General features: G+C 42.1%; 2 protein-coding genes across 3 annotated transcripts in view; one reads left to right on the top strand and one right to left on the bottom strand.

Annotated features, from left to right (window-relative positions):
• Nucleotides 1–395: 395 nt before the first annotated feature.
• Nucleotides 396–9,819, bottom strand: LOC125636548 (iron-sulfur cluster assembly 1 homolog, mitochondrial). Its single transcript, XM_075128676.1, is given in 5 exon segments — nucleotides 396–698; nucleotides 2,295–2,400; nucleotides 4,029–4,082; nucleotides 9,627–9,746; nucleotides 9,748–9,819. Coding segments are annotated over 5 exon segments (486 nt in total). The 5' UTR covers nucleotides 9,805–9,819; the 3' UTR covers nucleotides 396–549.
• A 12-nt stretch (nucleotides 9,820–9,831) lies between these two features.
• TUT7 (terminal uridylyl transferase 7) overlaps nucleotides 9,832–15,155 on the top strand; it is a 45,290-nt gene continuing 39,966 nt past the window's right edge. The window contains exons 1-2 of one of the 2 annotated variants that reach the window (XM_048849792.2): nucleotides 9,832–9,952; nucleotides 12,043–12,560. In XM_048849792.2, coding sequence (XP_048705749.2) covers nucleotides 12,074–12,560 — 487 coding nt within the window. In that variant the 5' untranslated portion in view covers nucleotides 9,832–9,952; nucleotides 12,043–12,073. Of the gene's footprint in view, nucleotides 9,953–10,130; nucleotides 10,527–12,042; nucleotides 12,561–15,155 lie in introns of those variants that run through there. The other variant, XM_048849793.2, reaches the window with a different exon arrangement.

Genomic DNA, 15,155 nt, shown 5'->3' with positions numbered 1-15,155 from the left:
TCCTTGGAGAACAGATCACCAGTAAAGCCATGCTCAAAGTATCAAGGGGTGAAGACATTGGAAACCTCTGTCAGATACATACACTCATTTAAAAAGAAAACACACACAAAAGAAGGTAAGTTAATTCTGAAGCCTATTCATACATATACAGTCTTATAGTTTTCTTCTAATTAAAGCAGAATGCACAGGCCGTGTGTTCTCAGAGAACACTTTTTGGGTGGCTGGCAGGGGTGAAGGAGAGGGAAATGACAAGAAAAGGAGAAATATTGAGATTTATTTCCCTTCACATATGAAAACACAGAAGTGCTAGTGCACCTTGCTGTTCTGACCATCCAGAGCCCAATTCACCCCAAATGACTGAATAAATATACCAGGGCTGAAATTCAACACACAGGTTACATTTCCCAAATGCATTCACTTTATTTTCCTTGAAACGCAGACACATTTTACAAAGCCTAAAAACCTGGAAGAAATGCAACAGCTTTAGAAAGTCACACTTATGAAGAAGTGTTTCATGGTGTTAAAAGCCAAGGTAATACTCCTGAGATTTCAGATGTTAAAGCTTTCTCCACAGCCACATGTTCCTTTGATGTTTGGGTTATTGAAGACAAATTCACTGGATAGTTTGTCTTCCACATAGTCCATTTCAGTTCCTAGAAGCGTCAGCTGTGCTTTCTTTTCAATAAACACTCTGACTCCTAGAATGGGACAAAAACAAAACAACTGTTATGTAATCTGACAAAGGTCTTGTATTACAGTACCATCTGGTAGATAACTGATATAAAATGAAGCTAAAAACTGAGGTCTGTCAGTGAAATTATTGCTGCATTTTCTTACTACTTCCAGGATATTCATCCTTTTCTTGCCTCTGCTACAGAACACAAGTTGAGATTACTATCTGTAAATGGTTGAGTACTGATATTAAGGTATATTTATTTACACTTCATGAGGGGTCATGCCAACGTAATTGTGTAACTGTGCAATAAAAGTGCAGCTTTGACACTCCCACAGACTGAAAATAAGATGTAAATTTTTAATAATGAGAGTAATTAACCCTTGGAACAACTTAAAGGGCCATGGTGGATTCACCGTCACTGACAATTGTTAAATCAAGATTGGATTTTTTTTTAAAAGACAGACATATGATGTAGGAATTATTTTGGGGAAGTTCTATGGCCAGTGTTACACAGGAGGTCAGACTAGATGATCACAATGAACCCTTCTGACCTTGATGTCCATGAATTATGTTCATTAATCCATTTCTATTGGCATTACTAACAGTCCAAAGCTCTGTGCTGCTTTCAAGCTGCTGACTTTTTAAAGAAAACCTGCCTCAAAAATATTTTCTTATTTCCTTCTCAAATGGACTATCCTTCCCTTTGCCAAAGTTATATGGGTGAAGCTGAATTACTAGCAATGTTTAGTTCTGTACTAGTGGGAGGTGTAAGATCCATCCAATATACTACAAATGATCAGGACTAGGAATTAGTGCTTCTGAAGTCTTAACAGCTGGAAATCCTGCCTTTTCCAATAGCAAACAGAAGTTTTACAGGCTGCAGGATGTTGAACATTAAGACTGCAGTTTTGATTTATAGACTATTTATGATTGCTCATTTTAATAAGCCAATTTGGCTTTGTAGTTGAAGAAATAAAAACCAATACAATAATGATAAACCCAAGACGGGAATCCATTAGTTCAAATAAAAGCAGTGGTTTTTGTTGGTCCATTGTTTCATTTTAGTATATTCAATGCCAGTGTATAATCTAACCCAGGGATGAAGCAACCCCAGGGGCCTGGAGCCTCCAAGGTTAGCCAAAAGAAGTTGGCTGTGCTGACAAAGAAGTGCTTGTGACCAGAGCCTGCTGGAGGATGTGCTCCACTAAGCAACCTTCACAAGGAGGATCCTGATACCCAAGCCTTAACATAAAGTTGCCACCCCACCACCAGATGTAAACATAGCCTCCCAGGCCTTGGAGAACTCCAACCCATGGTACAGCCTGGACATATGGTGGGGAGGAAAAAGGATGCAATTTGTACCCTCTGTGCTAGCAGTATTTAAATTTAATCCAGGAAGTTTTAACAAGTGGGTACTTTTACAATGGAATCTAAAGGGACAGCAACAGCAATTCCTACTAGGGTATCCAAGGATTTCTCTCAGTAACTTCATGCAGCTAGTAAATTCTAGCCTGTCTCTACTCCATTATAGTTTGGAAGTTTAGTAATCAAGTTATTCTGCACCTGCCCTCTCCTCCTTTTTACTGCTTCAAATAGATAAGAACAAATAAACACTCACCATCTTGAACTACTTCTTCATCGGAGTTGCCTTTTGTTTTTGTATATTCTAACGTGTACGAAAGTCCATTACACCCCCTTGTACGGACTCCAACTTTCACACCTACCTGAAATATAAGACACTTTTAGTCACTTTTATTTAAATTTATAGTGTGCCAGCAGAGAGTTGGAAACTCAGTGAACGAATCAACTCGATAGCTACCACTCAATGTTTCCCCCCGTCATCTAGGGTTAAAATTAGGAGGAATTCATTTTAAGACTGAAGAGCCAAAATGTTTTGGGTTTCTTTCCTTCTTTTTTTTGGTACGGACTGTCTAGAAAAGTGAGTCCGAACTTTTAAGTTATAAAATGCATAATATGTACTCAAACTGAAGCCTAATTCCTATGCAGTACACCGGTACAATTGATACCTATAATTCTACACTAGTGGTTGTAATAGTGGTGAAAAGGTCAACGGAGCAGAGGCACTTCTACCATCATATTGTCAGGGTTAGCCTAAGCCCTGCCTACACTACAACTTCCCGTCTACTTTTGCTATCACACGCAGTGCTGCAATAGTGGAAAGCTACACACATAAGTGTTCCTATTGTGGACAAAGACCTACAGTGTGTAAAAATGGCGTTCTAATATAATTCAATAAAAAAACTGTTGGCACCCTTGTAGGCGTTTGGCCTTATAAACAGTTTGGATGAGAAAATCTTGCTTCAAAGCCAAATGGTTTTACAACTTCAAATGAGACAGTTTATCATTATACAGTACTGTCCGTCCACAGCACTTTACAACTTGAACACACACTCACCACAGAAAGGAAGCCAGTTCTAGAGCTTAATGTGCTGCATTCCAAATTCTCTCACCTGGCTCTCATTCCGCCCAGTAAAAATCGTAGTACAAGATCTTCTCTATGCCTGTTGCAATGAGCTGCAGGCCGGCGCTTACTTCTCCTCATTGTAGGAGCAATTGAAACAATTTATGTAATGCTGGCAAGTTTGAGGCTGAGCCAAATACAGTTACATTTTCACAGCATTGCTATGCTGCTTAGTGGAGATAACCTCCATTTCACAATATACTAAAAAGTTACATGGATTGCAATTTTCATTAGCCATATTACCACTCAGCCCTTCCCATTTTTAACATCTGCTCTACATTGACCCAGCAAGCCATACTGACTCATAATTCAGTCAATATATTCTAACCACTAACTATATGTAGATCAGACCAAAAGAACATCTGCATAAACAACAGTTGAGGAGAAGTTGCCAGGGACATGTGGACCAGAAAACACTCTGCACAGTGACACTGTCTATTCCAAACAGCCACATTGTACCCTACACATAAAATCTTTACTACATAATTAAGAATAAGGGAGGAAATGAAATGATCTGTATAATTATTGTGTTAAAATCTTGTTAAACCTTTAAGGAAAGCATGCTGGAGTTTAATCTGTCTCAAAGATTATGACAGTTGACTTATTGTCATTATAGTCATTTCCCGCCACCTCATTTGATTTTTGTACATGAAAATAAAGCTTGTTGGATAAATGCATTTATTAAAAAAATAAAGGAAGATCTCATGTCTATATATCGTCCACAGTGATTGTTTCAAGCTGCATTGTTTTACACTGATCACAAGTACTTCACAGGACAGCTGCTAGTATAATACTAATTAAGAGTGCTCTCCATAAGGTAAGCTAAAAATATTAGAATAGCGTACAAGAGTGCCTTCCATTTGTACTTACATGCTCAGGTTTATCTTTAAGAAGCTGTTTGATCTTATGTACAGCTGACGGAGTCTGAAAAATAAAGAGATTTTATTAACTTTTCCCTGCTTCTACTGTCCATTGCAAATAAAAGCACTGTTTCATTTCAGCTTCACAGCTTTCAAGTTTTCAGTTCAGCTTCTCCTCCCGCACGTTAGAAGTCCACCTCTCGCTAGCATTGGTGTCACTAGCGAGAGTATAAACTAGCCATTCAACTTGTTGTGTTTTTCAGTTACAAACCACAATTAACACCCTAAATTGCATAATTTTAAGCTGTCTGTCAGATGTAGACGCAGGACTTGTCTACACTTACCGGAGGATCTATGCTGCGGTGATCGATGCATCAGCGGTTGATTTAACGGGTCTAAGGAAGACCCGCTAAATCGACCGCCGATCGCTCTTCCGTCCACTAATGTACTCCACCTGATTGAGAAGAGTAAGGGGAGTCAACGAAAGACCATCTCCCGTCGACGTCGTGTTGTGTGGACCCCACTGTAAGTAGATCTAAGCTATGTCGATTTGAGTTACGCTATTCATGTAACTCAAACTGTGTAGCTTAGATCGACTTTTCCCTTTAGTGTAGACAAGGTCTCATAGAATTAACCTGGTTAATGCACATGAGGATTTACTGAAAAGGGCAGTTTATAAATTAACTTCACCACAAGCTGAACCATAATGTAAAGAAGATCAAATAGCCCCCTGCCTCCCACCAGACAGACAACACATTTGTAGATAATAAATGAATACATCACAGGAAGTTTGGGACTAAAATTTAAATTCTCTTTTTGAAAAATACAATACTGAAAATTGAGAAACTTCTCAAGAAAAGTTTGTCACAAGATTTTTTTTGTTAACTTTGCAACCATATCTGCAATATCATGCTAGTGCATAAAACCCAGAAAATGTTAATGTGCCTTCACTGCCCAATCTGAGTGAAATGTCAGAAGAACTAAAGAGATCACGAGACTGAAAATTTTGAAATGCTTTCAGTTTAAGATAACAAAATAAGTTTTCTTGTGTTTAAACTATGATCTTTAATCTGACAGTGTTTCTATGGGAAGCTAGCCAGACCCTGGCTCTGCACAAATCAGTCTTATCAAGGTCTAGGTGCCAGAGAACTGGCTTCAGAAACAAATAAAGCCATCAAAGAAGTCTACTTTGTACACCTGCAAGTTGTCTGATGTTCAATCACCAGGGAAACACAGGAATTGCAATACCAGAGAGGAAACACATCAATAGCATGTCTTCCACAGTGAAGATTGGCAGCTAATGCAAAGGAAAATATAAGCCCTCATAATGGTATAAATCTACCATAATAAAGCCAAAACTGACAAATGCATTCTCTCACTTATCAATGGTGAGCAGGAAATTTCCATGGTGAAAATAGGGGGCAGTTTCTACAGAAGTTTAGTTTTCATTAAAAAAAAAAAAAAATAAAAAAAAAAATCTTCCTTTTATAGTTGTGATGATAACCTTCTGAAGTCGAAATAACTGAACTCTGATGCAGTTTTCCTTCTGAATCGGATAAAATCATCAACTAAGTCTCATGTCCTGATCTCAGCACACAGCCCAAGCGAGCAGATCGTGCACTGAAGAGTTCTGAAGTTAAAACCATTTTGTGTCTTAGTTTTGAGGGGTAAAGCTATTACATCTCTAATCTGTGAATTTTTAATCAATTCCTTCCAAGCCTGTCCCCCAAATCCTGTATGCACTTGGAGTGTTGGCAGCTATTCAGATAAGTCTTCTGACTAATTTTTCCAAGGTTAATTTATATGCTGAAGGGAAATTTCTTGACCCGAGCTGGAAATCAGTTTATGCCCCAACAGTCCTTTGGATTCATATTATATTCTTGCCAGTAACGGTCACAGATAACCACTAGAAGTTTATTTTAATTTAAAAAAACAAACCTACAAAAGACATACGTATGGTTATGAGTGCAAGATCATTGATCATGAAACCAGCGATGTACCCGAGATAGATTGATAATATTTTCATCGTCTGGACAGAAGACCTAAACTCCTTCAGGTTTCCACCGCAACTTCAACCATCACCATCCATCCCCATCCAACTCTCTCAAGAACACTCCCACATCAGCATCAACACTCCCATATCATTCCCCACACCAGCATCAACTTCCTGTACACCATCATTAGTTTCAACAATGGAACCCTACAAACGACATTACACGAGAAACCTACGGATCACCACATTACCTCAAGATCCAGCAACCACCTCAGACACAATAAAATACGAATTGAAATTTATTAAATATTTTTGGATGTTTTACTACATGTTCAAATATATTGATTTCAATTACAACACAGAATACAAAAGCGTACAGTGCTCACTTTATATTATTATTTATTATTACAAATATCTGCACTGTAAAATGAGAAACAAAAGAAATAGTATTTGTCAATACATCTCATACAATACCATAATGCAATCTCTTTATTGTGAAAGTGCAACTTACAAATGTAGATTTTTTTTGTTCCGTAACTGCACTCAAAAACAAAACTACGTCAAACTTTAGAGCCTACAAGTCCTACTTCTCGTTCAGCCAATCACTAAGACAAAGAAGTTTGTTTACATTTACGGGAGATAATGCTGCCTGCTTCTTATTTCAAATGTCACCTGAAAGTGAGAACAGGCATTCATATGGCACTACTGTAGCCGTCATTGCAAGGTATTTACGTGCCAAATATACTAAATGCTCGTATGCCCCTTCATGCTTCGGCCACCATTCCAGAGGACATGCTTCCATGCTGATGACGCTCGTTAAACGAATAATGCGTTAATTAAATTTGTGATTGAACTTCTTGGGGGAGAGGCTTTTTACCCGCATTCTGCTATATATTTCATGTTATAGCAGTCTCAGATGACGACTCAGGACGTGTTCATTTTAAGAACTTGCTTTCACTGCAGATTTGACAAAATGCAAAGAAGGTACCAATGTGAGATTTCTAAAGATAGCTACATCACTCGACCCAAGGTTTAAGAACCTGAAGTGCCTTCCAAAATATGAGAGAGATGAGGTGTGGAGCATGCTTGCAGAAGTCTTAAAAGAACAACACTCCAATTTGGAAACTACACAACGCGAACCACCAAAAGAGAAAATCAACTGTCTGCTGGTGGCATCCGACTCAGATGATAAAAGTGAACATGTGTCAGTCTGCACTGCTTTGGACGGTTATTGAGCAGAACTCCTCATTAGCATGGATGCATTGCTTTTGGAATGGTGGTTGAAGCATGAAAGGACATATGAATCTTTTAACGCATCTGGCACATTGTGACACCGGCTACAACAGTGCCACGTGAACTCCTGTTCTCACTTTCAAGTGACATTGTCAACAAGAAGCGAGCAGCATTATCTCCTGCAAATGCAACCAAACTTGTTTGTCTGACTGACTGAACAAGAAGTACGATTGAATAGACTTGTAGGTTCCAAAGTTTTACATTGTTTTATTTTTGAATGCAGTTATTTGTAAGTTCAAGTTTAACGATAAAGAGATTGTATTACAGTACTTGACTGAGGTGATTTGAAAAGTATTTCTTTTGTTTTTTATAGCACACATATTTGTAATCAAAAATAAATATAAAGCGAGCACTGTACACTTTGTGTTCTGTGTTGTAACTGAAATCAATATATTTGAAAATGTAGAAAACATCCAAAAATATGTCAATAAATGGTATTCTACTATTAACAGTACGATCAATCACGCAATTAATCGAGATTAATTTTTTAAATCGTGAGATTAATCACAATTAACATTTTTAATTGCTTGCCAGCCCTACTAATTTTGTATTTCCTTATTTTTGGAGATGCAACACTGCAGATGTTAATATAGTTTCCCCCTTTAATTTACAAGTGTCCAGTTATAAGTCTCACTGATCAAGTAGCTCAATAATAGCCTGTGGCATGTGAGTTCTACAAGTTAAGCATGTAATTTAATAATCATACTCCTTTTGTCAATTTTGAAGGCCAATTTCTACACTCGATTATCTGCATACAACCCTTGTTTTAGAATGAGCACTTTCTGTGCTTATTTTGTTGCTCTTTTGACTGGGAGGTTGACAGTCAAAGTTTAGTGGCTGTTAGTCACGGTTTATCACTTCACAGCAGGGACTGCATGAAGGTCATCTTTCACCTTCTGAGGAGACTGGGAAATGGCTGACGGACCAACAATTATATTACTAGAATGTTGCTCTGCAGACGCCATGAACGAGAGAGACAGAATGGTCAATGGAGTGGAGAATTAGGTCCTAAGTTTTCTTCTTTTTTAATCCATCAAGTGCCACCCTATATACTGTGGGGGGAAGGATACATAAGAACATCTAAGTAGGCCCCTGTCTCTTTCATTTCTATCATTGGTCTTCTTACTCTTGTCTTTTCTAAAGAAACTAGTCCTTGTATCAGAAGTCCCCTCATTCACAAGTGTGCCTGCTCATTTCAGTGCCCTTCTCTGAGCCTTTTTTCTGCATTTTTAGATGACGACATGCCGTAGAGATCTTTTCTGACATGACATCAAAAGAAAAAATGCAATGGGTGGTCATAAGTATAAATCTTACCTATTTATAGGTACTTATGCAAACACATTACAAGCAGTCCAATGGGGGCCTTATTAGCACACAGCACAAGGAAAGTACCCTAAATGTAAAGTGCCATGTAAGCCAGGGGCCACTTGAGAGGTACATTTCGATAGGGCAATCACGGATTAAAAGAATCTTGATTGTACTTGTGCAGATGGGTAGAGAGAAACACAGGGCGGATCTGTGTGAACATTGGTACAGTTGACTTATCAGCACCACAGCTTCTTCCCATGCCCCCTTGTTAACATACTGTAATATCTCAGCCAGAGCACAGGCGACATCCCTGTACGGCTGAGTAGGTGGCATCAGCGAGAGATTCTTGAATTGTAACGGGAGGTAACAATTTTGCCAACTCCTAACATTCAAAATAGTGAGTCAGTCTCGTAAAAATCACAAGACTGGTTTGAAATTGGAGGTTGGAAACATACATTTGTGCTTGTGAGTGTATTTCTATACAGGGATCTTGTTGTGTGTCTTCTAGTTCCTGAGCCCTTACCGTGCGTTCACTTGCCCCGTTCAAGCTTTCCTGCCTAACCCCGAGAGGTGAAGGCTCCTTTAAAGGTAAGTGAAAGCCAAGAGTCTCGTGTAATCTCGTGATTCCAGGAGCAGGGGCTTTCCGAAAAACATCAAATATCGCCAACCTCGCAATGAAACCTCGACAGTCGGCGCCCCAGGATTCATCCCACCGCGCGCGCCCCAGCTCTCACCTGCGACCCAAGCGAGAGCGCCTGGCCGAGCCCGCCGGCGAACGGCGCGGCCGGGAGGGGGCTCCGGTCATTTGCCCCCACACCGCCCCCGCGGGAGTGCTGCTCAGGCCAGGCCACGGAACCGCCTTCACCACGGGAGGGGGCTGCACAGCCATCGCCCGGAGAAGCGACCCCCCGCCCGCCGGAACGGGCTCCGCTCACCGCCCCGCCGCGGCCCCACAGACCTGGCCCCGGGGCTAACAGCCGTCGCGGGCGCAGCGCAACCCCCCGCGTTACTCACCAGAGTAAGGGCGGCCCGGGTGGCCTGTATCTTCCTCTTGCTCACGGCCCGGACCGTGGCGCGGACCACCGAGGAGGCCATTCCGCCCCTCAACCCCGTCCTCTTCTGCTGTCCATGGGCCCAGGGCAATGCGTTCTAGTTTGCCTCCGGTGTCATGGCGGCCGGCGTGTGACGTCATCGCTACGCGCCGGGCAGGGGAAGGTGCGCGATGACGGAATGGGGGAGGGTTTCCGGAAGGGCTGGCCGGACGGGTTTGTGCAGGGCTTCAGGCGCTTCCGCCTCGAGTCGGCACAATGAAGAGGGAGCAATAACCGGAAGGGCCGAGGGTGAGTGTCCTTCCCGGGGCCGCGGCGGCGGAGGCCTCCCCCGAGCCCTTCCCACGACCGTTGGGCTTCCGGGCGCGCGAGCCTGACACCTCCCCCCCCCCCGCCCGCCCCGCGGTGACTGGGGAGCTGCGTCCCCCGCCCCCCGAGTCCAATGTTCCTACTCCCCCCCTCCCCCCACCACCTGCCGCCCGGCCTGTCTCGCTGCCCCGCGGCTCCTGGGAGTCTCCGGGGAACCCCGTGCCGGGGCAGACACAGGAGGAGGGGCCGGGCCGGGCCCCTGAGTTCCTGAGCGCTGCGGGGACCGGCTCCCCCGGGGCCGCGGGCCCCCCTCGCTGCCGGCCTGGTCTGGCGGCCTCGCGGGGTCGGCAGTTCGCAGCGCGAGTGTCTGGGACAGGGCCGCCCGGTGCGAGCGGGGCTGGCGTGTCCCCTGTCCTTGCTGGAGCCCGTGAGGTCCGGCGGGGGCGGAGAGGAAACCCAAAGGCTGGCGCACCCTGCCAGGAAGCAGCGGCGGTTTGACAGCTCAGCCTCGTGGGCAAATCCCGTCCTGTACTTTGACTCTGAGCTTCCTCCCTGTGTGCGTGGTGCATTTCATAACCTTCCCTTGTTGTTGGGTTTTCCCGGGACAATTATAAACCGTGTTGTTCGATCACTAATATATAGCTGCATAGCTGATTCTTGGTTAACTTTCCCCACCCACCATAGATTATCTTGAAGGGTGTAAAACTCTCCCCTTATCCAGTAGCAATTGTGGAGCTCCACAACACTGTGTAATTATGGATTTAGTACCAGTACACCCATCTAGGCATTGGCCTACTTTATTATGCCTTCCTTTTAAGTGCAATGTCTGTGTGGTTTCAAGCACTTCATTTGAAAATAACCTAGTCTTATTTATAGAAAGTTTCATAAAATATATGAGAGAGAGAGAGAGAGAGAGAATTAAAAACTTAGGGTCAGATGTACAGATGTCTTTAGGTTCCTAAAGATGCCGGTGTAGGGCCTAGCAGGCTTTATGAAAGCACTTCAGCAGGTTAGTCATGTAAGTCCCAATTTGTTAATCTCTAAGGTGCTACAAGTACTCCTTTTCTTTTTGCCAATTGGGAAGCTAACTCACCCAGGGTACATCTTCACTGTGATAAAAGCCCCACAGCATGGCCACAGCTGCTCCTGCAGCTCAGCCTGCAAGGCTATAAAATTGCGGTGCATAGGCCGGGGGGAGAGTCGTCTCAGAGCTCAGGTTGCAGCCTGAACACGGAAACCGCAATTTTTAGCCCTGCTGCTCAAACCCGGCAAGCCTGAGTCAGCTGACCTAGGCTCTGTGACTTAGTGCCGCAGGTTTTTTATTGAAGTGTAGACATAACCTTAGGTGCCTCATTGGATTTTTCAAAAGTGCCTGTCTTGAATTTTAGATGTCTATATACCTTTGTACGTCTGGCCTTTTCTTCCTCTTCGTGTGTCCTGGTATAGCTAAACCTAATAGTTTTCAGATGGGTGACGTGTTTTGTTTACTCATGCCTGGGTTGAGCCCTTCAAAATGTTGTCTTAAATTTGAGTTCCAGCTTCCTGAAAAAATATATATATGATGGCAGGCACAGTTCAGTTTCAAATTAAATTAGTAGTATTGCTTTGATACAGAATAAAGAAATGCAGTAAAAAGAAAATATAAATGCTTGACATTTAGTTATATAGATCTTATTTGTGGATTTCTCACCAAAAGCAAAGGGGGCGGGGGGGAGCGGGAAAGGTGGATAGGTCAAAACAAACAAGTTTTGATTGCCAATTGATAAAACCATTGTTTCAAAATGAATGTTGAAATAAAATGTTTCATCATGTCAAAAAAAATTATTTTTGGTTAAAACTATTTTCCATATCGGCAAAAAGCTTTGGTGCCCTGATAAATTCATATTTTGGCCAATTTGTAATTTACTGCGGGAAAGAAATTGCCCAGCTTTAGTCTTGATAAGATACGCAATGTGTACTGAGGAAAACCATGAGTTACTCATTTCCTAAACCTGTTACGTTTTTATTCCTCTTGAATCTGTTGTTAAACAGTTGATTATTTGAAACTACCTCCTTTTTTTTTTCCCCTCCAGGTGCAAAGTATTCTGTTGAACAGCAATTACAATGGGAGATGCTGCAAAACCTTGCTTTGCCAAAAGAAAAAAGGAGTGGGGAGTTTTAGATGAGGAGGAATTGAAGAGGAGCCCTTTACAACAGGACTGCCACGCCATGGATGATTACGGACCTGGCAAAAAAATAGATATAGGCTTTCCGAAGAAAAAGGGAACACAAGCTCACTGTGGAAACAGTCCCAGAAAAGGACCACATTGTATTCTGAATAGCTCAAATTCTTTTAAAAACATGGGTCACAACCAAGGGGTAAGGATAAATGATACCCAAAAAGACCAAATTAAGAAATGGATATCGAATGATGATCGTGGCAATTCAGACAGCTGGAGAGAGTACAAATCTACAGTTCGGATTCCTGTGCTTAACAGGACAAGAAAAGACTCTTTTCATGAGGTTGAAAGTGCAGGAAGCAGAAATGTAAGAAGACTGCCTCAGAAAGACTTAAATGAAGAAATGTCAGACACACAGAAAGGAAACTCTGGTAATGAACACATTTTTTACATAGTTTTTAAAGTAAAATCGATTACTGTGTATATGTCCGGAAAGTACAACTTTAAGGTTCACTGTTAATGCAAAAAATTAAATAAAACCATTTCTGTTCCGTAACACTTCTATCTTGCAAAGTATCCTCTGTACTCAATGGCAGCATTTTAAGCAGTATTGTAACAGTATGTGATACAAAGATTGTATTTATAAACTGGTCGTACTATGAAACCATCTTGTTGGTTTGGTAAGTTAATCGCTTTATAAACGTTTGACAAGTATATAGCGACAAGTGTGATGTCCTAGTCTGCAACTTCAATATTTTTCATTTTTCCAAGATACAACTTGATATAAATCTCTCCAGTCTTTAAGCATTGTTGAAGAAATTGCACAAGTAATTGGCATTACTTGCTGCAAGACCACATGGTAAACTTACAACTTGTTCAGTAAGTTAGCTAAAAAAAGTTAAAAGGAAATGGGAATAAGACAAGGTGGAAAATAGCTAACTTAATATGTTATCTTCTCATGCAGGTAACTTCTATACGTGTTTCAATCTGTAACTTTAAAATAAAACTGTAAAAGTCTTACAGTGTTGTGTAAAATAGGAGGGGGGGGCTTATTCTGATTTGAATAGGAACTTTTCCTCTGTAAGGAGAGAAGAATAAGATCCACACTATAGAGACATATTCACCAGTCTTGGCATAAAGTGTTATCCTGATAGCGTAGTGACCTTCAAGTAGAGAAGCACTAAATTGGATGGTGAGACACTGTAAACCACATGCTTAGAAAGGTTTTAGTTGTTTAAAAAGAACAAGAATGAGTGACTTGTCTCTATTCTTCCCCTGCTGCCCTTCCCTGCCCGGCCCCAAAAAGGGTGAGGAGTGTGTGTGTTTTTTTTTCTTGTGCTAAACCTTGTAAAGTTTAACTATGCTGAGGGCTGCTATCTAGACGTTGTCTTTTGTTAAACTTTCTTGATGTAAAGATTTGCAGTGCCGTTGCCGCAGTGCTAGTGAGTGAGAACTAGAATAGCTTGATAAAAAGGGAATTAAGAAAAAAGGGAAAAAAGGGAAGTAAGAGAGAAATGGAACAGTAATGGAAGAACTAAAGATCTGAAAATATGGAGGAAAATGAGACGTGAAGAAGAAATGAAGGCCATTTGACATTTATCAGGATGATCCAGAACATTGCTACGGAAAAGGTTAAAAGAGAATTCTTTGAGTTGTTGAGGTCGTGTGTGGGAGGAAGAAGGGGTGGTATTTTTGTTTTTTCATTTAAATTGGATATTTGTCTTATGTCCTGTTACCGCAACGGTCTTCCAAATATGTCAAGAAAATCATACTTATATAAAACAAATATACTTCTGTATAAAACAAATGCATCAAACTGGGGGTTGTGACCCCTCAGGGAGTCGCAAGGTGGCTACAAGGGGGTCGCGAGCTGTCAGCTCAGTGGGGCTGACGTCCCTGATCCCCATTAAATGAATGCCCCCATTTTAAATTTATGGGGTGGGGGGTTGTCACAGACAGAGGCTTGCTGTGTGAAAGAGGTAGGATGTCCAGACAGCAAATGTGACAAATCGGAATGGGGGGGGGGGGAGGTAATAGGAGCCTATATAAGAAAAAGACCCAAAAATCGGGACATCTGGTCACCCTAGAAAGGGATCACCAAAAAAAAAAAGTGTTTGAGAACCACTGGCATAAATGATCTGTAACAAATTGTTTCCTGTATGAAAGCTTTAAATATGGTACTTTGCAGTTAGATGACTTGAATACTAGTTGACAACAGTGCACCCTGAGGTAGACTTGGCTTTGACTCTGAGTCCTTGTGGCACGCTTTAGCTGTGTCTACACTTATAACGTGGCAGTGGCACAGCGATAGCACTTCAGTGTAGACACTCGCTACAGCGATGGGAGGGGTTCTGACAGCTCTGTTGTTAATTCACCTCCCTGAGAGGCGGTAGCTAGGTGAACAGAAGAATTCTTCCGTTGACCTACCACTGTCTACTCCGGGGGTTAGCTCAGCATAGCCACGTCTCCCAGAGGTAGGAATTTTTCACACTCCTGAGAGACGTAGCTACGCCGATCTAAGTTTCTGGCGGAGACCAGCCCTTGGTTGTCCTTCGTAAGTTTTTATGACGTCTCCCCATCCCTTCAGATCCTTCACTCAGTCAACTGCCATGGAACCTCTGGCTCCCCATGTTCCGTCTGGTAGCTTCTCAAGCACTGCCTGTCTTTTACTAGAGCGGCTTTTGTTTGCCTCATGGCGGCTGATTGAACTGAAGTGATGGCAACCTGTAATGAATAAGTGAACCAGGTTTCAAGATTGAAGCTTAACCTAGGGCGCTAATGGTATGTCTGTACTGCCAAAGAAATCCTGCAGCAGGTAGTCTCAGAGCCCAGGTCAATTGACCCGAGCTGTTGCTACGGGGCTAAAGATAGCAGTGTCGATGTTCCCATTCAGTCCGGAGCCAGGGCTCCGAAACCCGGCAAGGCGGTGGATCACAGAACCCGGGTTCCAGGCCAAGCGAGAATGCCTACACTTCTTCTCTTTTTAGCTCCATGGTTTGAACCTGAGTCAGTTGATTTGGGCTTTG

Source organism: Caretta caretta, chromosome 5 (assembly GCF_965140235.1).
Source record: "Caretta caretta isolate rCarCar2 chromosome 5, rCarCar1.hap1, whole genome shotgun sequence".
Classification (NCBI taxonomy): Eukaryota; Metazoa; Chordata; order Testudines; family Cheloniidae; genus Caretta; species Caretta caretta.
The sequence above is the reverse complement of the archived record's forward strand: the minus strand, read 5'-3'. Positions and strand labels throughout refer to the sequence as shown.